The 22,661-nt window shown below is 42.3% G+C and overlaps 1 protein-coding gene and 1 long non-coding RNA gene across 2 annotated transcripts; both read right to left on the bottom strand.

The window, feature by feature from the left end:
* Positions 1-818: 818 nt before the first annotated feature.
* On the bottom strand, positions 819-22,636 carry LOC123397444 (methyl-CpG-binding domain-containing protein 9-like). The gene is made up of 14 exons (XM_045091973.1): positions 22,493-22,636; positions 20,315-20,396; positions 20,112-20,194; positions 18,820-19,925; positions 9,747-9,832; positions 9,116-9,438; positions 7,813-8,943; positions 7,025-7,699; positions 6,351-6,644; positions 5,768-6,103; positions 5,411-5,509; positions 4,113-4,718; positions 1,436-2,941; positions 819-1,262 (listed from the first exon to the last, which is right to left on the bottom strand). Exons 1-14 carry the CDS (start codon positions 22,634-22,636, stop codon positions 1,017-1,019), a joined length of 6,717 nt encoding a protein of 2,238 aa, XP_044947908.1. The 3' UTR covers positions 819-1,016.
* LOC123395176 lies at positions 14,080-16,944 on the bottom strand. Its single transcript, XR_006609678.1, has 2 exons — positions 15,359-16,944; positions 14,080-15,247 (listed from the first exon to the last, which is right to left on the bottom strand). It is a non-coding gene; the product is annotated as an uncharacterized LOC123395176 (long non-coding RNA).
* Positions 22,637-22,661: the final 25 nt, after the last annotated feature.

The raw sequence follows: 22,661 nt of genomic DNA on the forward strand, positions 1-22,661 counted from the left end.
AATGTTTGGATATTAGACAAACCGTTTAACTCACCTAATTTTGGGTCATGTCCGGTTGAACTGTTACACTATATTTTTTAACCGAGGAGGTAAATAATGATCTCTAACGAAGTAATGATCCCCGTCAAATGTTAACTAGGAATAGAAACCGAGGTTAATCGAAAAGTAGGACTCCTAAGCACTTGAAGGCTAGAGTCGGTCATGGATCGATCTGACGAGGCGACGGCTTTAAAATTTGGGAGAGGAAGTCAACAACGACAATAGTCTAAATCCGATTGATCTAATGAGACGAAGGCAATGAGAAGATCATGTTTTCTATAGCAACGGTACCCTTTTTAGACCGACGGTAACGTTTTCATATTATCGATCGAGCGACTTTCTCTTTTGTTTTTGAGAAATATCGATCAAGCACCTGTGTTTGATGGCCTCGATTTAGGCCCAACTCCAGCTTCCGTTCGACTCAGACCCAATTCCAGCGAGTATGATTTTTTTTAGAAATACCACTAGTTCTATATATAAAATTTGGGTCCCCTAAAATTATGAGCCCTCTATAGGTGGCACATTTTGCACCACCGTTGGTCCGGCCCTGTAAATCATGCAAGGTGGGTACGAAGGTACCAGATCATCGGGTTCGCAGTACGAACGTAAATGTCCCTGAAAGCCAAAACAGGTTAGCCCAAAAGGAAAAACAACGCTCGCATGCAGCTGTTCCTGGCGGAAAAATTAAACGCCAGCTCTTGCCGCTGCCATATCCTTGAAACAACGCATTTCCTTCTTTGCCAACCCTAACATATCTCTCAGGCGCAAAACTATAGTACGGTGAATACGACTTATTAAAATGAATGGTCAAGGTTGCACCCTCGCAGGAACACCAGAATCAAAGTTAGCCCTAAAGTCTCAAGGGACCACATAACCAAAGACTATAGCATCTCTATCAATCACCACAGCATCACATTGTTTTGCACCGTCTGCGGAACACCTAAGTTTGGGGTATACAGTAGATCGAGGAGCGCAGATTATGACGCTGATGGTTCTGGCTCTTTCCCCCTCCTGCCCTTGTTTACAACCTTTGTACTGTCAGCCGGCATGGTGTTAGGCTCCTTGGTGTACATGATACAGTCGTCGAGAGTGTAGATCCTGAGAGCGAGCGAGGATACAGTTGAGGTCTTGATAGCTGCTGTGAAGGAGGACCAGTACCACCAATCATTCTTTAGGAACTCAGATTTTATTATACTCTCCAGCACACTGGTCGCCACTACCATCTGAAAGAGGCATGCATAGATACGATTAGCCAGTGCAACGGATAAATAACAGCGCTCTCAAGTATTTATTTTGTATATATGGAGATGATGTTATAGAGCTCTTAATGGATACTAGATAGATATATATTTTCTGTGGCACAAAGTTGAATAAATTAATAGATCAAGTGAGTCACCTCGGATATTGATTCTGCTTTCTTCACAAAAGCACGCCATGAACGCCGTCTCCATTGTTGAGACTTTGAGCCTCTCAAAGCTTCCTCAGGCAACGCTGCATCTATATCAAGCAAATTTATCTTTTGCTGCTTTAGGATATGAGAGTTTCTTCCTGTAACAGGCCTCAATGCTGACTCCGGGACCAAGCCACCATTAACAGCTAGCAATCTTGTTGGCTTGTCGGTTGCAGAAGATGCTGCCTCCTCACTGGAGGTAGTATCAGTATCAGGGGCTGGCTCCTTAGATTTTGACAAATTTTCATCACAGGAAGTACTGCCAGGACAATTTTGAGCAGAATTGGACCCCTCCTGCCCCAAATTTTGTGCAGACGACATTGCCTGGCATTCCTCTAAGGAGCTGGAAACCAAATCATCATTTCGGATGCCATCTTTTTTGTTTCGGTTCAGAAGAACTGGAGGATCAAGACAAGCTGCAGGTGAAGGGACAAAAGACGGAACTCCGTTTGATCCAATGAGTCCAATATTCTTCACTATCTCCTTGTTTGAATCATTCGTGACAAATTTTCTGCAAATCTCTTCAAAGTCATATGGGCATGACTTGATCGGTTTTGTCGACTCAGCGGTGGAGGAGCTAGGATTAGCAGAATCGATCTCCTTGTTGACATGTGCATTGCACTTTCCAGCATGACCTTCATACTCCGTTGATGTCAAGTAAGTCTCGTGACATGCTGTGCAGTGGTGTCGACCAGGCCATATACGCTCCAAGCAGTCGCAGCGGCATGTTTTCTCCAAAATTGTTGCAGCCTTGGTACTGGGAAGTTCCATAAGCTGCTGCTCGCTGTTGGACGCCTTGGATGGTACTGGAGGATCACTGAGAACAAAATTACCCAGGTGATGCCGCTGCCGCTGCCACTGCTGGATACCATGTTTCAGCTCCTTCTCCCTTGGATCGTATTCCCTTAGCCAGTCAATAAGAGTTCCGATTTCTTCATCCGATTCATAAATGACAGGAGATGCAGAATTCCATCCTTTACAATCAGAAGTAGTGGGTGGGTAGATGTCCCTCTCCTTGCATATCAGCATGCTTCCATCGGCGACCAGCAAAGGACGTTTACCAGATCGTCCTAAAACCCAGTACAATCGACCCAAGGAATCTTTTCCCAGAAAATCTCTTCTCAGGGATGCGATATTAAGCTGTGACTCCACTGTGCAAATTGAATCCTGGACTTTTGAAATCTGGTCCGATAAATTATCCATTTCATCGGCCTCTTCAAGATGGCCCGATGCTATGGCCACTTCATTGTGTTGATTTTCCCGAAGTCCAGAACAATGTATAGCATATGAATTCCTCATTTCCTCCTTATGTTTCAAATCTTTCAATTCAAAATTCAACGCATGAAACTTCTTCTGGAGATCATTCAGCTTATCTGGACATTTTTCTATATGTTCTCTTATCAGGACCGTGTTGAGCATTTCATCACATAGAAATTTCAGCATATCTATTCTCTGCATTTTGAAGATAAATGTTAGAAAATGTAGGTTGTCAATTTGTCCACTATGAAAATCAGCACAGATCAATTATTAGGTATACAGTAAAATAATAGAGAAAAGGTGATTTGCCCAAGTAAAATTATATCAGGTCAAACGAGTAAATACACAATACCAACATACTCCATCCACAGTTATATGCAGACTTTTAAGGAAAATCGTCCAAGAGATGGGCTAATATCCAAATTTGTAAAATCAAGTTCCAATTAAAAGATCAATGAGATTATTTAGACTGACAATACAAGGCGTCGGAGAAAATCATTCCGCTTATCCCTTGTGCCTTTATCTTTGAAGACCTCTTGCAGTAAATACAATTATCTACAGAAAATGTAAATACGCCAAGCCAAATTGTTCTGTTTACATGGGAAATCATATATCAATGAATAAATAAGTTCAATCTGAGAATCAAGGGGCTGGAATTTTATGTTGAAATCTTCTGAAAACATGGTCCCAGTTTTTCAGGTAATAAGATGGCAGAAGAGCTAGCTGTTGACTTGCCGTACGTCCTAGCATAGACTAGGGGCCCCCAAGAGAAGTTCAGAAGAAGATAAGAGTGAGGAAGGGACAGTTCAGAAGAGGATCAAAGAATTTAAAACTACGAGACCAGGGGCTGCACCATACACATATGTTGACTTCATCTGTTTGCACAAAGTGGCACTTTCTATATAGAGATAATATAAGATACTCAACAACGCTTTAATAATTAACCTTTTTTGATTGTTGTGACAACATAAATTATACATTTATCTACCACTATATATGATGGGCGGGTAATTGCCAAGTGTTATAAAATATATATAAGTCAAGGAGACCCCACGTAGTACCAGCAAATTTAAAACATGTCGATTTTCAGGGTGCCTATGCATCCAACATCCCTACCGCCACCAGGACATACCAATTGGAAAAAGTTGGTCTGATGTCATATAACTAAGGAGTGAGGTCTGACCAGCTTAAATTTTGCATGAGAAAAATGCCCCATTTGGTTTTACTGGTCTGATCTCTCAAGCTTCCACTTCATTTTTCTTAACATAAAGGAATACAACGAAATTTGCAATACACAAAGACCAAAAAATTCCAAACATTAAACAATAGAGATATCTTCTTGAAACATAGAAGAGTAAACATGTACCTCTTGTGTGCTAAGCTCCCAGTACTCCTTTTGTTCCACTGTTGCAGCTAACTTAATAAGCATGTCGTGAAAGGCTCCTTTTCGTTGTTGTTTCAAATCCTGAATACCCTGGTCAAGATGTGATTTCTTTTGAGCTGACATGCACGATGGTTTTTCGTTAAAGGCACGAGACTCGGCTCCTTTCTGTTGTTGTTTCAAATCCTCGACAGCCTGGTCAAGATGTGATTTCTTTTGATCTGACATGCATGATGGTTTGTCGTTAAAGGCATGAGACTCTGCTCCTTTTCGTCGTTGTTTCAAATCCTGAGCACCCTGGTCAAGATGTGATTTCTTCAACATGCATGACGGGCAGAACCAGTCTCCTTTTGGTATACGAGCTAGTGGTGGCTTCAGGCAGTAAGTATGGTATTCCGAGTCGCAATCATCACACAAGAGAACATTGTCATCGTCTCTATCAATGCCACACACTTTGCAAATACCATACTCCCATGGAGCTTTAGGTAATTTCGTTGCTGCAGTCAAAATATCATGTAGCTCCTCCTGAATTTCTGAACCAGTATTCTCACTAGACAGGTAACAATCAAATTTCTGAACAAGGTCGAGCACCTGCACCAGCCATGTAAAAAGAACAGAAAGCCAAAAGGTTTACTAAAATCCTTGGTAATATAACTTAGTAAACAAAATTGGCGTAATAGTCGGTAAAGCATTGGTCATTAGTGATCAGTTACAGTATGACCATAAACAATGCAGTTTACATTATAGTAAAAGTAAAAGCACTGTTCATTTGCCCATATACTCCATAGTCCATATATTGTGTTGAACTTTTAATGAAGTCAGTAGCATATTATTAGCTCCCACATCATCCTTTTTTCTTCTAATTCCTATGCTAACCTTGAGAGAGCAGATATGTGGCACTAAACATTTCAACATGTAACTATTTTAACATATATAGTTACTGCGATTGAGTAATCACGAGATCTAAGCACAGGACTACTCAGAATTTTTCACATCGTATGACAAGCAAAAAAAAAGGAGCCATATTGTTCAAACTATTTTTCCTTCACACCCTTCAAACTATGTTTGAAAAAACTTTCGGTTAAGGAAAACATAGTTTGAACAATACCCATGTTTTCCTTAACCGAAAGTTGGTAGTCAAATATTGCACAAACAACCAGGAAATACAGAGTATGGATTGATGTTCTGCAATCAAACGACACGATTTGGTAAAAATGTACTTTAACTAGCTGAAAAGTAGGTGTTCGAAGCAGTAAACTACCATACAGAAATGGATAACAAACCTCTGTCTTATACATTGATTCAAAAGTCTTAGAGAATTCTTCAACCATTTGCAGTACATCCGCTTGATCAGCAAATATAATTTGCATATTACGGATTACCTGCAGGTAAACATAACATATCATCAAATTTTTGGTTTGTGCGCAAGCTAACAGAAAGTGTGCTGAAACTAGAATTTTTTCTAGTTTGTGCACACTGTCTGTTACAACTCCTTTGCTGATCGAACAGTTAGCACAAGCTAACGCAACAGGAGTATTTGCAGTCACTCGAGTCATCTTTGGAAAATCTGAGAAGACACCCCACGCCTATATGACCATATATAGCATATAATACAAAAATGGTGTTAAGGAAACACGTACCTCTTGCACATCCTCAGAAAAAGTCTCCCAAGATCCACAGTAAGCTCCCATAGCCAACCTTATATCAATTATGCGGAAGTCCAAAGGGCGTGGCATCATACCAGAAAATCCGAGGATGGCCTGATCCTCATACTCATTAAAGTTCACTGGCATAGTACCAAGCAGATTCCCCAAAAGCTTATATTCATCTGCGGAAATGGCTTGCCGCAGAGCAATACGACACTTCTTCAAGATAACCTCTAAGATGGAAATAGTTTTCCTTTCATTTCTTGGGTTTTCAGGTTTCTGTGGCACTATTACACGGCATGCCTCTGACAACACAGATAAAACAGCTTTCTGTAACAAGAAAAAGAATAATCTTTTACTGTATTTTCCAAATATTCCCCTAGTCACAAGGGTCCTCAAAATAAAATATATACAAAAGTATCATGGTAAATAATTCTAATAAAAAGGTAGTCAAAAGTATCAATCAAAGCGGTTTTATAAGGGCCTGAGAACAGGTTAAAACCAAAATAAAAGGAAAATAAACGCATTCTGGAATAGCAATAATACAACGATTGCAGCTTGGAGGAGCATTACTAACCTTGGTTGGTCCACATGCATTAGCCTTGTAGACCTCCTTACTTACCGAATGTTCCAAAATTTTCCTTGCCCATTCTGGTGGTTTTCGGTCCAAAGCTTCATAAACACACTTTCTAATTCTCGTTCCCACATTTGTCGGTAATTTTCTCACAGGCTCTAGTTGTTCTGCCCAATCTGGCAATGTTCTGTTATCAGCAATATGGACCTCAGAAGAATACTTGTAATCCATCATGAAAACCTTGTTTCCATCACTTGGTAGAGAACTGCATATCAAATTCTCCGCCTCCAGAAGCAGCTGAAAATACAAGACAACAATTACAGTGCAGCCAAAATACACCTAAAATTTACCATTGCCTAAAATAAGAACACCGGAAATTTATGATATCTCCCTAAGCATGATAAAACAGGGATATGTCTTATTTCCCTCATGGAAACAACATAGAAACTTCCTATTATGAAGAGCTAGTGTGGATAATATAATTGTACAGTGTTGCAATCAAAGCAAATATTAATAAATAAAAAATAAAAAAATGAAGAAAAATCTAAAACAGATAGCAAGTAACCATGGCATGCAGCAATGTAAAGGCTACAACTCATGTCTGATTGAAAAAGGAAAGGAAGGCATGATCCAAATGAATCACAAGGTTTAGCTAATTGTAGAAGTAAAATGCTTACCTGGGCATCTTTCTCCATGCCGGCAACCCCAGGTACTGCTCCGCACATTATGCCACCATCACCTTGTAGGCAGCGGAATAACTTCACCACTTCTCGACAGGAAATATTAGACACATCCATGAACCCATTTATGGAAGAAATAGCTAACATATACCTTCTAGCCAACTCTGGCCAAGTCAACCTGTTAGCAGTTAGCATATCAACGCTAAATTCCTTTGTTGAAATAAGGATCTCAGTGTCCTTCTTTCTTCCGCGCTTGGGTTTTGGTTCTTTTTGGTCAATGTTCAGCTTTGACAATAGCTCACCAAAAAGAACCTTAATTAGTGTAAGGTGAACCCCGGGCAATACTGTTCCGGTGCACCTGCCAAGTGTCTGAGCTGCCAATTTATCTAGACCAGCTTCCTTCATAGAGGAAGTTTCAACAGGAATAAATACAGAGACAATCTCTTCATTGTTGGATAGACCAGATTCAGTATTTAAATGTGATATCGAAGCATTTGCCGGGGAATTCATTGGTGAAGAGTAATCCCTACATTGTTCAATGCCCTTTGACAGTGATTCTTTCTGACTTGCACAAGTTGGCCATGGGTCAGCAAGTTCATCTTCTAATTCTTCATATGAAGGCACTTCTTTGAGATGAATGATTTCAGCAAAGCGCCCCAAAAACTCCCATATCTACAAGAACATTTCAATGAGAAGAGGATGCAAGAATAAAAAGGAAATACACAACTTTGTAAAGATGTGTTTCTTCAAATAGTAGAACCAGTAACAGATATGTAAAGATCTACCTTGAATACATCTGCCGCCGATTCTGGTTGAAGCTTACGGCTAATAGGACGTCCCGGAGGTAGCTCGCGGATGATAGAACCGCTGGGCTGACCATGATCATGTACCCCAGTCACCGCACCTTGTCTACCACATGATGTATCTCCATTACTTTGACCATCTTTATGCACAGATAAAAGTAAACCATTTGCAACTGTCACAGAAGAGAGAAATTCGGTCCTATTGCACAAGAACTGGTAGTTTATGCAAGACATGGATCTAGGAAGAGACTCCACAATTTCTTGTACAAAATCCAAATCAAGCCCAATTCTATCATGGTATAACCACTTCTTCAGTAATGTATAAGTAGATTCCACATCATTCTTCTTTTCTGTAATACGTGGTATACTGGGGCCATTGGATGAGCAAAATCTAGTTAAGGGAGCGTAAGGACCATCGAATTTCTGACATCCACTCCCCCTGTTTAATAAATGATTTTCGCAGCTGTGTGTGCATGAGAATACCAGATGCCCATGTTCCTTGTACATTTTTTCACAAGCTTCCACCATAGCAAAAGAAATGACCCCCCATACTGAAGAGGATGATGTTCCCTCAAATGTAAACTCACCAATTTGGTCATTAAAATTGGCTTCTTTAGTTGGTGGAACATTCTCAGAATTTGATGGCAGTATTTGCGACATCATATTTGGACTCTGTACATCATTGCAATCTAATGAAGTCCTTTTATCCTCTGTATCATTGGCAAGACATGATAAGAAATCTTGATTGGTCTCAGATGGAATATCCATCATCATATAAAGATTATCTTCCATATCATTAGCAGCATCTCCAATAAAACTGCTACTTTCCTTTGTTTTAGTTGTATCAGCCTTTCTTGCACCATTCTGCGAGAGAATCGTCGAGGCCACTGGAAGGGGGAACACTGAACATGGTAACCTTCTGACCTTAAACAAAGGTCCAGAACTCCCTCCATCACACACCTCACACTCAAAGAGTGAACCAGTAACTCTATCATGCCAGTAAGATGTAAAACCCACTGGCCATATCTGCTGGCAATTGTGATAGCTTGCATTTTTATCAATTTCTCCCAAGTTAGTTATAAAGAAATCTTGATATTGAACAGGCAGGCTAACCTAGAGTAACAACACAACAAAGCAGTGTTATCAAAATCAGCGCCAAAGTGAACCAAAGAAAAAAGAACTGAAGTATAAAAAAACAAAGGCTGTAGCAGTCGGAAACTATAACATCTAAAATGGACACTAGATGAAAAAACAGAATCTGAAACAGGTAATGAGAGATACTCACACTGCCATGATGTGGTTGACGGTTGCAAGTTTCCGCAAGAAATTTTGGAGGCTTTGGTGGATTTGTTTTTTCTGTAGGACTCGGGGCTGGTGCTTTCGTAGAAAGTGATGGCTGCATAAAAGTGCTGGAACTTCCAAACTCGTTCTTCTCAGATAACTTGGGCAATGCTGATATTTGTGGAGAATCTCTTCTCTTGTGGCATGAATGGTTTGACCTCTGTTCTGTGTTTCCATCAGCAATGGCATTTTGACCCACATGAGGAAATTGTTGTCTCATGCTAAAACAATGAGGATGATCAAATGCTGGCATACAATGATTCACGTCTGCAACATGATAGCCAGAAATAGATTATTATAAGACCAGACACCTACAGCATCAAACGGTAGCATGACCCATATAATTGTTTGGAACTGGAATTAAATTTCGTTTTATGGATAAACACACACTACACCTAAGTGGCCACACATGCACTGAACACGGGGGCAAGCAGAAGTTGATCTTGATAGTATTAGCACAGCAAACTGTTGTCTAAAAAATTATAGTGCATAAAAGATTAAAAGGTGTGGAAAATCTCCAACAAAAAGAAAATGCATCTCTCTTGCAGTACATATAATTGCTCTAATATCCTTACCAAAAGGAGTTGTACTATTCAACTGCAGCCCCTCAAAATGTGGAGTAGCCAATTCAGTCGAATGAGCTCCATCAGCAACACTTACTCTGTGAGGATTAAAAGAAAATATTAATTCTCTTCTAATGATAATGTCTGTACAACAAAGGATATTAGAAAAATTCCTATAACATTTCTGATATTATTATTTCAGAGCACCCAGAAACAGTCCAGTTTATAAAGCATAGAACATTACTCTCTGACTGACATTCTTTTTCTATAAACTTAGTATGAAATATATCTTTTGAAAATACAAGAACCAAACAATCTGACACGTGACCATGGCTCAGTCTCCAAAGGAGACCATTCTTGCAATATTTATGGAATAACTCAACTAAAATAGGAAATAACTAAAACCTTAAGATAATGAAATGCCTTATATGTTGTATATGTTATTGAAATGCTTTAAGAAAGGAAATGAGTCATTTGCTAACAATTGGGTAAAATGTTTATGAACTGATCAGAAAAAATTGTAGCCATGTGAGAGTTGTCATCAATGAAAAAAATAGCACGATACCCACAAAAAAGTAGGACTCTATCAAATATAGCTTCACCCTTCTCCAGATGCTACACAAATTATAGCGTGCTAATACAAAACTATATTTGAACATAGCATTTGCAAATAAAGAAATGCCAAATATATCCAGAAATAAAGGATTTCAGCAACTACATTTTTTGAAGGAGCAATACATGCACAAGGTCCAAATCCATGTCACAAACAATCACATTCCTTTCATACCCTGTCGCAAGCCCAGGCCACATCATACAACAGCTCGACAAACCATCAGTAAGCAAATCTAAAACCGTTTCTTGCACAGTACATGACATGGAAAAATTAATGGAGCTTACAGAGAACAGTCAGGCATGCTAATATGTTTGATGGTCCAATTACAGAGAACAAAGCTTACAAAGGAAAAACAATAGTAAATTATTAATACAAGAGAAGAATAAGTGGATACACCTAAATAGGATACCAAGCGCAACAGATGTAGAATTAGGTTGATACCAACTATAGGTGATCTAACATAGAATCAAACTGTTTTGTTCGGTGAAAAAATAGCAACGGCTGGCGACGAAGAGCAGCACGGTAGCGACAAGTTCAGCGCGACTAGCTTCCTCTCCCACGGGGACTGGAGCAGCAAGGAGAGGACGCGGATGGGACTTGGGGGAGGAAATAGAATGAGGCTGACGCTACTCGGAGACGGGATGAAGAGAGGTCGCTCTTACCTGCTGGCTGACTTGCCGGCATCGGCTGGTTGGCTGACACCAGCGCTTCGCCTCTGACTTGCGGGAGTGAGAGACATGGCCGACGCCGCTACTTGGAGATGGGATGAAGAGAAGCTAGTACCGCTCACGAACCGTCGTCGTCTCCTTCACTCAAGAGTTACGAGACGTCGCCGCCGTTCTGCTTCAAGAGCCGCCGCCGCCACTCCGCTTCAAGGGTTGCCGCCGCCGCCACTCCCCTTTAAGAGCCACCACTGCCCTAGGTCATGAGCTATCGAGCTGGTGGAAAACGGGGAATGGGAGTAATGAGTTGGCTAGGTTAGGTCCATGGGCCGTTGTATGTGTCGCGTCTGCGAGAGTGAGTGAGAGTGGGTTGGGCCGATGTCAGATGGGCTGGGTGCACGCTAAAATGCTAAAAACTAGTCAGATGTGCGGGATCAACGCAGGATTAGCACCGCACGAGCAAATTAGGTAAACGTAACGCGGCCCTTCCAATACGCTATAGCAACGGTATAAGGCCGAAATAGGGCACTATTTTTTTAGGTGGTTATCATGTTAAAAGAAGAATAGAATTGATGAGTAGTGGGTTTTCCATAAAAAACCTGGTTAATAGATGCCCTTGTATAGAGACCTCGGATAACTCAGCATTAAGAAATGCATTTTTCACATCAAGTTGAGAGACAAACCAATGGCGAACAGAAGCCACACCAAGGATGCCAACTATGTTTTTATGTGGGCCACATGAGCAAATGCCTCATCATAAGAACAACCATGTTCATGAGGAAATATACGAGCAATAAAACGAGCCTTGTAGCGCTCAAAAGAATCATCACAATAAGTCTTAACCTTGTAGACCCACTTACAATTTATGGGAGTGTGTGGGCAGGAAAAAAGGACAAGGCTGGGTTGGAGGCTCGGACTGAATTGGATCATTTAAGAATCCAAAGGATAAACAGAACATGGTATACGAGAGGCACACAAGGGTGGCTTTCCAACGGAGCTGATGGAGAAGAGCGGTTGTCGAGTGAACCTTATTAGAGCGAGAGAAGCAACAATTGTTAATCTAGGCAATGCGAATGTGGCTAGGAACGAGGGGATGCGACAGCGATAGTGGGATGAATATGATGGTGAGAGGAGATCGAGAGGAACTCGACTAGAGAAGACCAAGAAACAAAGATTAGGAGAGAGACGAATTACGGCTTCAGGAGTAAAAATCAAATCCCTAAACGAAACTCGTAGCACCATGCGAGGAAATATGCAACTTTTATATCCACAAGGCTATATGGTGTGGCCCCATAAGGCAACATAACTAATAGATTATATTGTGGCCACCCATATGTGAGGGCAATGTGATTTGGATAACTACTGAGTTGAACCATTTAAGAATCCAATGTATAAATAGAATATGGTATACGACACTATATGCTCTAATTTTGAATCCGACACACTAGATATATTATTCCTAATATGCGATGGTACTAGGATTATGTTTTCGTGGCAAGATGAACCAACCCCCTTAAATGAGATAATCCGACTTCTATCGAACTTTAATAACAAACTTGTCATATGGATGTTACTTATTTATGCTATGGTGTGGTTGCCTCCTAGTGATTTACTTGTGGAAGTTTACAACCTTCTGGAGTTTATTATGTGCTTCTGGTTGTTATATATGCCCTTTACTCTTGTGATTTCGTCCGACATTTAAATACTCTCCGCATGTGTGTATTATTCGTTTACTTGTGTCATTTATCAGAATGAGGTAGTACGCTACCCTGCCAAGTGTAGGTCTGATATCATCTGTATTTGTATCTGCATCCTAGTGGTATCCACTCTGCTTCTGACTCCAACAAAAGTAATGTGGTATAGGGCATGGTCTGAGCAGTATCCTATCAAATCCACTTCACTTGCACATGTAGGCTACATGGAATGGATCATGCTCCACGTCGCCAGATGAAAAATAACACCCTAAGGCGTGAAGACGTTATCATGAAATCATATCATACTTCCTATTCTTTGGTGGAGACACCAATGTTAGAAAAATAGGATAAAATGACATAATGTGGGCAAGGGTGGCACTGGTCACGAACACCGAGGGTGTTGGTGGCAGGGTGGAATCATGACATAACACGATGTCGTTTGTTGCACCTTTATCGTGTCCAATGTTTCCACCTATATCGTCATGACATATTGTAGGCGGTTTGATGTTCTCGAAGGTGTTCATGTGGGAGTATGGCTACCATATTGTTGGTTTTGGCCTTCAAATTGTCCCAAGAAGACTTGATGGCAAAAGCTATGGTGAGCATAAGGAAATTATGTATCCTCGTTCATGGCACCGTAAATGTCATATGAAGGAAGTTGCGTGGTTGTTCCTTGAATAGGACGAGGCAGTGAAGAGAAGAGTATCCTTGGGAGATAATTTCACTTCATCCTTTATTGTTTTCCTCTCAAGCATATGCTCTATTGCATACATAGGAAATGCCTCTTAGCAAGTTCACCATGAAGATATCGATAAATAGGAAAGTTCTTCATTCGAGAAAATATGACAAAATGTGACCATGAGCAAATCAAGTATACCCTCAATCCCGAGGATTCTCATAGATCTTGCAATATGGGAGTTTTGTAGGGTGTAGGCCGTCGACTCATTATATGAGGTTACTCAATGGTATGGCTCGCATTATGTCTCTTCCTAGGTTCGCCTAAGGTAATACCTTTTGTGTGGCGAAATTTTCACATAGAAGTTCACATAGATGCCACTGGCTACATAGGGGGATACCATGGCATACCTCTCCGAGAATCACCATCCACGCGTGTGTTGAGATGTAATGTCTCACAAGCTTAACTAATCGGTTGTGTAGAAGGTCCCACTCAGACTTCTATGAAGATACACTAAATTGTGTCGTGGCTCGTTAAGAAAATACATGTGACACTGACGATCAAACATTACCAATTTTAAACCTTCAGAGTTTGTTACTCAAAGCCTTCGTAAAGTACCTAACATATCTTTAATTTCAGACACAACGATGATTCCAATTTCACATCAGAACTATGTTTATAGTTGGTCGAACAGCAGAAAGAAAGATGGGTTAACATCTCAAATTGAACCGTTATAAGGAGTTAGACCAAATGATCAACTACAAGTAAGGTGGAAGAAAGAGTTGCCACGTTAACGAAAAATAATAGAAATTGTTAAAAACTAGCAATAGCAGCCGCAAGTAGAAACATAATGATGATAATTTTTGAGCCACGATAATGGTCGCGGACTCCATAGAAGGTCATACATAAATGCCAAAAGGGCAGGCAACAAACCAAAACTGCCCCCACACCCTCCACCAGAGCGACTTGTATAACCATCTGATGCACATTCTCGGGCGCCCTCTTCCTGAGCATCCTCTCCTCACCGCCTCCACGAGTGGCCGCGGGGCTTGCCCGCGCAGCTGGCATACTTTGCGATGACAACTCGGTAATGGCAGACATGATGCAACGCAACAACAATTCATGGCTAGCTAGGGGATGCAACACGCCTTTCCTATTCCTGATGGCATTGTGTTGCCGCTCAAACCTAAGTGGCGGTGGAATGGGAGCCGACACAACCACCATGCCACTGGTTTGGAGAGTCTGTTCATCTAACAGGGGTTAGCCCAGCTCCGAAGGCGCCTCTTCAGGGTTAGGGCATGGTGGGATGAGGTGGTGGCGATGCAACAAATGTCGCGGCCATTTCCCGTGGACCAAAGGGGGTGTGACGGTGGCCACACAGTAGATGTCACAGTCGTCGCGCCCGATCTAGCCTATGTGCTGTTGGGCGCTGTTTTTCATGCTTGACTAACCGTTATTGCCTCCATCGATGCGTCATTGGCCATAAAATGGTCACCGAAAGGGTTGTAGCTCCAGATGCAACAAGATTTAGGATCTACATCGCCATTCGCGATGCATGACAACGGTCATGTCCTCCATCCTGGTGTAATCTACTGTCACATGTGATGACGATGGTAGTGGCGGCATGTGATCATGTCATCTCATGTAGATCGGTCATCTACTACCACTTGTGAGGATGGTGCTGGTATGCCCGGTCCTCTCAAACTTGGGATTTGGGCGGTGCATGGGGCCTTCTGCCCATACCAGAGTATGTGTCGTGTGGTGGAAGGTGACTCTTGTCGTGGATTGACCGCATGCTCATGCAGGCATGATCATCTCTTGCGTGGCATCTCACATCATGACCATACGTATATGCAGCTGCCCAGGTCCTGAAAAGTGGATGAGGAAACATATGATTACTTTGATTAGGTGGTGCTTCTGGAGTACCCGATCTTGAGATCCAAGGGGGAAACCCTAGGTGTAACCTTGGTTGGTCATACCTGGCAATGGAGGTTCTTTTGTGTCATTACCCTGTTGAACATAGTTCTTGAAGTTAGCTCGGACTTGATCTTCAGGGTGAAAACTCATGATCTGGCTTTCGATGATGGATCCGGCGACGATGACGCTTATACACCGTTTCCTTGATGAGGGTGTTTCATTTGAAGAATCCTTCTCATAGTACTATATTTTCAAAAGATGGTTGGTGTCGATGGTCGTTGTTATACATCGTTGATCGCTATTTGGATGGTTTCAATTTTTTTTCTTTTTCTCACCTTGGCATATATTCTGTTCTGACTTTGCTTTTTGCCAGTCTGATCCGTGTGTGCATGATAGTGTTGGGTGTGTGCATCTTAGTTATGCAGAGGTCGGATGTGTTCTCATTATCATTGTATCAATCGATGTCACATTATGAGTTAATAAAAAACACCTTTTGTTGGAAAAGAAAAACATCGGGGAAAACAAGTCACATGAGAGAGAAGAGATTGGAGTTAGACCATGCTGGATTTAATTAGGATGGGCCATAGGGAAGAAAGAAATGTAATGCATTCAATGCAATTGGTCAAATAAGGAAGGGTTGTGACAATCTAAGAAAATTATTGGCTAAAGGAGACAAATTTTTGTGGTTGGAGACAAACAAAAGAACTCGATGGAGTAACAAATAACCATGGACATGCCAAAGTAAAAAAGATCCTTTAGATATCTAGCTAAAGAATGTGTACTGAGGTGGAGACGTCAAGGCCAAACAATACTTAATCTGAAGAACGAAAGCTAACAACAAGAGTCGTGTCCACTGATATTGAGCAATGACGCGACGATAACCACACAAGAGGCACCGAAATAGATTGTCATGGCGATAGAGGTTTAGCACCCATGCTAGCAGAAATAAGCAGTACATTTTTGTTTGATGTCCCATGCATTGTAGTGCAAGAGAGACCGAAAGGGAACTCACAAAAGAGTTCATGATTTACATTAAAGCGAGCTGATTCAAATTTCCATACTAGAATTTTGAAAAAAGAAAATGTTAAAAATTAATCTCATGTAACAATGCAAGAGAAACCAATAAGATAACCTTTTCGATGAAAGAAAACTTACATATGCAATAGTTAGAACACATCTAGATGTGCTTTAGCAAAACCGAAGAAAAAGAGGAAGACACGTCTAATTTGTAAATTAATCAATCGTCTTGCATCATTAGTCATTTAGTCAGCCCGTTAATTAACTGGACTATAGGTTATACAATCTGCCAAAAAAAAAAAACTGTGCGGTATATATACCTTCAGACTCGATTGCTGGAGGAATAAACTAAGTGACCGCCGGGCTCGTGTACTCGATGGCATGGTTCATCGATCGGCACCGCGGCAGCATCTCCGCGGGCTGAGACGGCCGGACTAGCTATCATGGCGCCGCGTTGTGTGGCGTCTGGCGATCTACTAGAGCGGCGGCAGGCGCAGAATCGATCTGAACTGGAGATGGTAGGCTAGGTCAACTCACGCTGTTGGCCTAAAGGAAAAAACATGGGCTTGCTTTGGGCTTGGGTATACAGTGCAACATAATTGGAGGTTTGGTTAACTTTGGGCTTCTACGGATCTACAAGGCTAGCATTGTATATACTCCGTCTGTTCTAAAATAACTGTCTTAACTTTGTATTAGAGCTAGTATGAAGTTATAGTAAGCTTAAGACGCTTATTTTAGGACGAAGGTACTAATACGTATATACTTCTCCATGCCTAGCCTAAAAAAGAAACTTCACCATGCCTAAAAAAGCGTATACACTTCTCCAGCATATATACCAGTGCAATGAACTAAGGAAAATGATTAAAATCTACCGACTGATCCCTCCAACGCGTAAGCCGACTCCTTCTATCAACACGTGTCCTGTGTGGGTTCTGCGGTACGCACGTCTTATCCTTTTTTGTTCCTCTTCGCTAAACCTTATCCTCTCGTTTCTGATTCTTCCTCGTCTCCTCCTTCGCTCACATCTCTCTCCCCATGGATGTTCGTTCACCGAGACAGAGAGTTACCTTTGTGCACGGAGGACGCCAGAGGCGATCCCCGGTCGCGCCCTACTGCGAGCTCCCGCCACCCGGTAGCTCCGATGTTGCGGGAGGAGCCATTGTCACCGCCTGCATTGTGATGGAGCTTCACCTCCAGCAACAATGGAGCTTCACGGTGGCTTCAATGAAGCTTCGCCGGTGGCTCGGAGTGCGATGGAGCCCAAGGTGCTGCTGTGGAGAGCGCTTCGCAGCGGCGGGTGCAACGATGGAGCGCCGCTGTGTCAAGGGTTGACCGACGAGGGCGCCGCAACTCCGGCGATGCTGCCTTGAAGCTGTTGAGAGCACCGTCGGTGTTGCAATGGAGCAACGCGCGGACCGCCAGGAGCATAGCAGGTGCTGCAATGAAGCCTCATCGGAGCTACAATGGAGCTTCACCGGACGCGCCGGTGCTGCGTGGGAGCTCCGCCGATGCTGCAATGCACCTTCGCCGGACTTCATTGCTGCTGCGTTGGAGCTTCATCGAACAATGGCGATGCACCATGGAAGTTGGAGTGGAGCTTTATCCAGGGTGTAGAGCTGTGTTGAACCGGTCTCACGTCTTATTGTTGTTGTGGTGATGTTGTAATCCAACGACCACTAGCGGCACATCTGACGGTTGTCTAGCCGGATGATTTCTTTCGGGTTGATTCGTACCAGTGGCCATAAACTAATTACACTGTATCTAAAAAACCTAATTACACATATCAAGGTAGTGCCACAACTAGAACAAAACAATTTATCATTGCCCATGCCTACATTGCAGTGAAAGGGTGACAACAGCATCAAATTACCTACAGTATTACCCCGCCAAACAAAAAGCTATAGTATCGCATATACCCTGTTCATGTTGTACAAAAATGAAGACGAAAAAAATGCAACACTTGAATGTTTCAGCAATATAAACTCTGTTGCAAAGAGGATTTTGCAACATTGACTTTGTTACAGTAATGAGGATATGGTCAGATCGTTGGTTGGACCATATCTAACGGCTGTTGAGGGGGCGGATATTTTCAGATTACCCGCTGACGGACGCGTAACGCTGCCCTTAAAAGAAGATGCAACACTATGCATGATGCACTCTTGCTAATGCTTTAGAAAGCCACTGCTAGCAGTTTTGAGTTACAGCATTTATTTTAAACCAAGTCATTTAGGTCTCATTGTTATTATTAACAGTCAAGCAACAAGCAGAAAATGCAAAGACAAGATTGCTATGTGCTGTGCTGAACTGCTGATACTTGATAGCAAGTGCATCTTTGTAATCATAAGAAGTTGCAAACCAAACAACGGCTACCCATTTCCCGTCAAGTAATTCCGGATTGCACGAACAACAATCTACGCACTTCTTAGAGCTATATATGAATTAAAATTCGCTGAAGAAAAGAAGATCTAAAAGCATAAGGAAATGAATAAGAGGGAGCTGACATAACTGCCTGGTGATTTCTTGGATGGTGACGGCAACAGGATCCTCGTTGGTGTGGAGCGGCACGGCACGGCGGGCGCCAGCTATCTCGCATTCCGGGCACAACCAGTCCTCGTTCACAGCCACCTCAGGCCGCCGCACCCGCACGCCTGGGGTGGGCACCGGCGGCGGAGGACACCGGACGTTGACGCAGGATTCGTGGAACCCACGTTCGCAGGCGTCACAAATTATGGTCGCCGCCGGCAGCTCGGGGAGGCCGCAGGACGCGCACGGGTTCCCGCCCCACCCGGCTGCTCCGGGGTGCTGCGCTGGTGCTCGAGGCGGCACCTCCACCGACGACCCTGCGGTCGCGGCCGTGGCGGCAATGGCCGACCTGCACCATTCCCCACGGTGGTACGCCAGCACTAACTCGCGGGCTTGGTTCGCGTGCTGCAGCTGAGCCTGCAGCACGTTGGCAGGAGGCGGGATCTGGGGCGATGGCCGCAGCGGCGGAGGAGCAACAGTGGGCCACTGGAGAACCGGCGGCGGCGGCAACGACGGAGGAGCAAAAGTGGATGACTGGAGAACTGGCGGCGGCGGCAGTGACAATGGAGCAAAAGTTGGTGACTGGAGAACCGGCGGCGGCAGCGGGGGAGGAGCAAAAGTGGGCGACTGGAGAACTGGCGACGGCACCGACGGAGGAGCAAACGTGGGCGACTGGAGAATCGCCGGCGGCGGCAGCGGCGGAAGAACAAAGGTGGGCGACTGGAGAACTGATGACGGCGGCAGCGGCGGAAGAGCAAAGGTGGGCGACTGGAGAACAGACGGCGGCGGCACCTCTAGCGATGAACCAGCGATGGCGGCCGCACAGGCTGACCTCCACCATTCCCCACGTTGGTAGGCCAACGCTATCTCGCGGGCCTGGTGCGCGAGCTGCTGCTGGGCCTGCACGTTCGCGGGAGGCGGGAGCTGCGGCGGAGGAGCAACAACAGGGGCAGCGATCTCGCGCGGGGGCGACGGTGGCGGCGAGGGCGAGGGCGAGGGCGTCTTGTTGAGGTCGATGTCGAGATGTGGCGGGCGATCCATGGCGAGGCGAACAGGGGAATCAGAGTCGCGCTCAAGCTCAAGCTCACGCTAGGGTTGGAATTGCGGGCACAGAGAGAGCAAGGTGAAGCGGAAGCTCGCGATGGGGATTCAAGGAGGGATTCCGGGGAGAAGAAATGGACGGAATACGTAGGTGGAGATGGTCTACGGTGGGGCGGAGCGGCGTGATGCTACCGTGCTCTACCGTCGGTTGGTGTTGGCTGCTTCTACCTTTACCTTGGGTTGTAGGCAGAGACAAAACACGTTCAATGTACTGCTGGTAACGCATGCAAAAAAGCAGCTTTCAATCGCGTGCTTTGCTGGAATACACCCAAATCATTCATTAATTGTCTTCATTAATTAGCATCTATCTTCTTATATATATATAGAAAAATGTTTGTATTAATTCTGTGCTTTGCTGGAATATACTAGAAATATACCGGTTGGCACTGGCTGCGTCCACCGCATCGGTTGTACACAGAGACAAAAACATGCAAAAGCAGCTTTTAATTGCGTGCTTTGCTGGAATACGAGATATACCCAAAATCATTCATTAATGTCTTCATTTATTAGCATATATCTTATTAGTATATATAGTAGAAAAATCTTTGTATTAATTTTATGCTTTGCTCGAATACGAGAAATAAATACAAATCTTTTATTAACATATTTCTTGAAAAATCTTGTATTAATTGTGTGCTCTGCTGGAATACAAGAAATATATTAAAATCTGGCATTAATATATTCTTATAAAATAAATTTTATTATATATATAGAAAAATCCTGTATTAGTTGCATGATTCGCTGGAATGCGAGAAATATAATGAAATCATTCATTAATGTCTTCTTATAAGAAATATATGGAAGGCATTTATTAATATCTATTTACATATAAAAACATCTTGTATAAATAAGAGTTTATTAATATCAGCAAATGTATAAGATGTGTATAAACATTTATAAATATCTATTCATATATAAGAATATGAGAATATCAATTTATTTCTGTGTGAGAACTGTTATAAACGTGTTATTGTTATTGTGACTAATAGTATCTTAATCTTAAACGATCATCTGTTCATATTAACTGGTAAATAAATATCTAAAAGGAAAATAAGAACAAAAGAATCGTTTTATTACGGTTGTGTCTCTAAATAAACAATATAAGCACTTCAATGTGATCAAATTTGTTGGTTTAGTGAACTTTAGAATAACTATTCTTATAGGTGTAATTATTTTATTCATCGCTCAAGTTAGAGTATATCTAAGTTATAAATAATTAATAATAACCAAATATGGAGAAATTTTCTCTTAAATATGACACAAATAATTTGTTTTACAAACAAATTCTTAAGGATGAAGATTGATGTCATGGTACACTTGGTGTTGTACTGGCATTCACTCGGTCTATTGGTTGGTTTACACAACGCCAAAAGAGGTATTCAATGCAAATATAGCATATATTTTGCATCTTTTAGTTAGGTGGTCTATTGAAATATATGTTTAATGTTGAATATCCATTAGAAATATATAGAAAGAATTTATTAGCATAGAGTATCCCGGGCTCAGCTGCCCCCGGTGAATAGTAAATTCAAAAGAAAAAAATAAACATAAAAAAATTATGAAACATTTTTTCGCATGGAAGATGTTTCGGTGCATGATGTCTGTGCCAATTTTCAGTGCATAGGGTCAGGTGAGCAGCTCTCAGCAAAATATAATTTGGTCCGAACACTATATGAACAATAGACTCTTTCACACATGCAATGCTGAGAGCTACTCAGAAGTCCGGACATGCTGAAAATTGGCACAAACTCCATGCATTGTCATGCAAAAAATCAGATTATTTTTTTATGTATCTACCATTTTTTAAAATTTTAATGTTCATGGTAGGAGCAGTTGAGCTCAGGAGCCAAATTGATGCTCTATTATTGGTATATCTTATATATAGAGAAACTTCTATATATTAACTTGTATAAATTCTTTGTGTGCAAGGATGGTTCTAAACTTGTTATTCTAACTAGCAGTTTAGTAATCATTAAATGTACATATGTTAATAGTAACTAAACAATAAATATGAAAACAAAAAAAAAATTGTTTTTGTTCCTACATATATTTCTTGAAATGATGAACACATTTTAATGTGATCACATTTGTAGGTCTAATGATTTTCTCAGATAAAGTTTGATATAGTTGTGAATTTTTATTTGCGACTTGATTTAGAGTATACTAAAGCTCTAATAAGAAATATAAACCAATGGTGATATTATTACCTTAGTTATGGCTTGGAGATTTTCTAAAGGGATTTATATTTCTGTGCCCCTGGTTGCTTAGTTGTGCTCAGTTTTGCCCAATGAGTCTAAGTTTGCTCAATTCTACCCTCCACCACTCACCTCACTCTCACAAAAGGCTAAATGGAGCCTTGCCATCGGGTTAATGCACTTGACAGTTACCAGATCAGTTACTGGCGCATGGGGCCGAAGATCATAAGACATGTGGCCACATATGACATGTGGGCCTCGCCATTACCGCCTATGACAAGTGGGTCCTAGGTTGGGTCAGTTGTCACTATTTTTTTGCCTAATTTAGCATGGCCCGACCCCTAGAGAGCACTAGCATACCCTATATAACCTCACGCAGTCGCCGCCGCCGCCATGCTCCGAGCAGCCCCGTCGAGGACGTGCACCTAGTAGCTGCCACAGCAAACTCCGACCGTCCGCCTGAGCTTCGATGGTGAAGTGACCTAGTGATACGGTGGTGCCCATCGACCCATCTACAGGAACCACCCGA

This window comes from Hordeum vulgare, chromosome 5H, assembly GCF_904849725.1.
Source record: "Hordeum vulgare subsp. vulgare chromosome 5H, MorexV3_pseudomolecules_assembly, whole genome shotgun sequence".
NCBI lineage: Eukaryota > Viridiplantae > Streptophyta > Magnoliopsida > Poales > Poaceae > Hordeum > Hordeum vulgare.

Excerpts from the sequence above, each read along its gene's own strand:
- LOC123397444 (XM_045091973.1), bottom strand. The coding sequence starts at position 22,636 with ATGGGCACCACCGTATCACTAGGTCACTTCACCATCGAAGCTCAGGCG. Across the intron at positions 8,944-9,115 it reads GTCAACCACATCATGGCAGT|GTTAGCCTGCCTGTTCAATA; the intron begins GTGAGTATCTCT and ends TTGTTACTCTAG. Across the intron at positions 2,942-4,112 it reads GGGAGCTTAGCACACAAGAG|AGAATAGATATGCTGAAATT; the intron begins GTACATGTTTAC and ends TTCAAAATGCAG.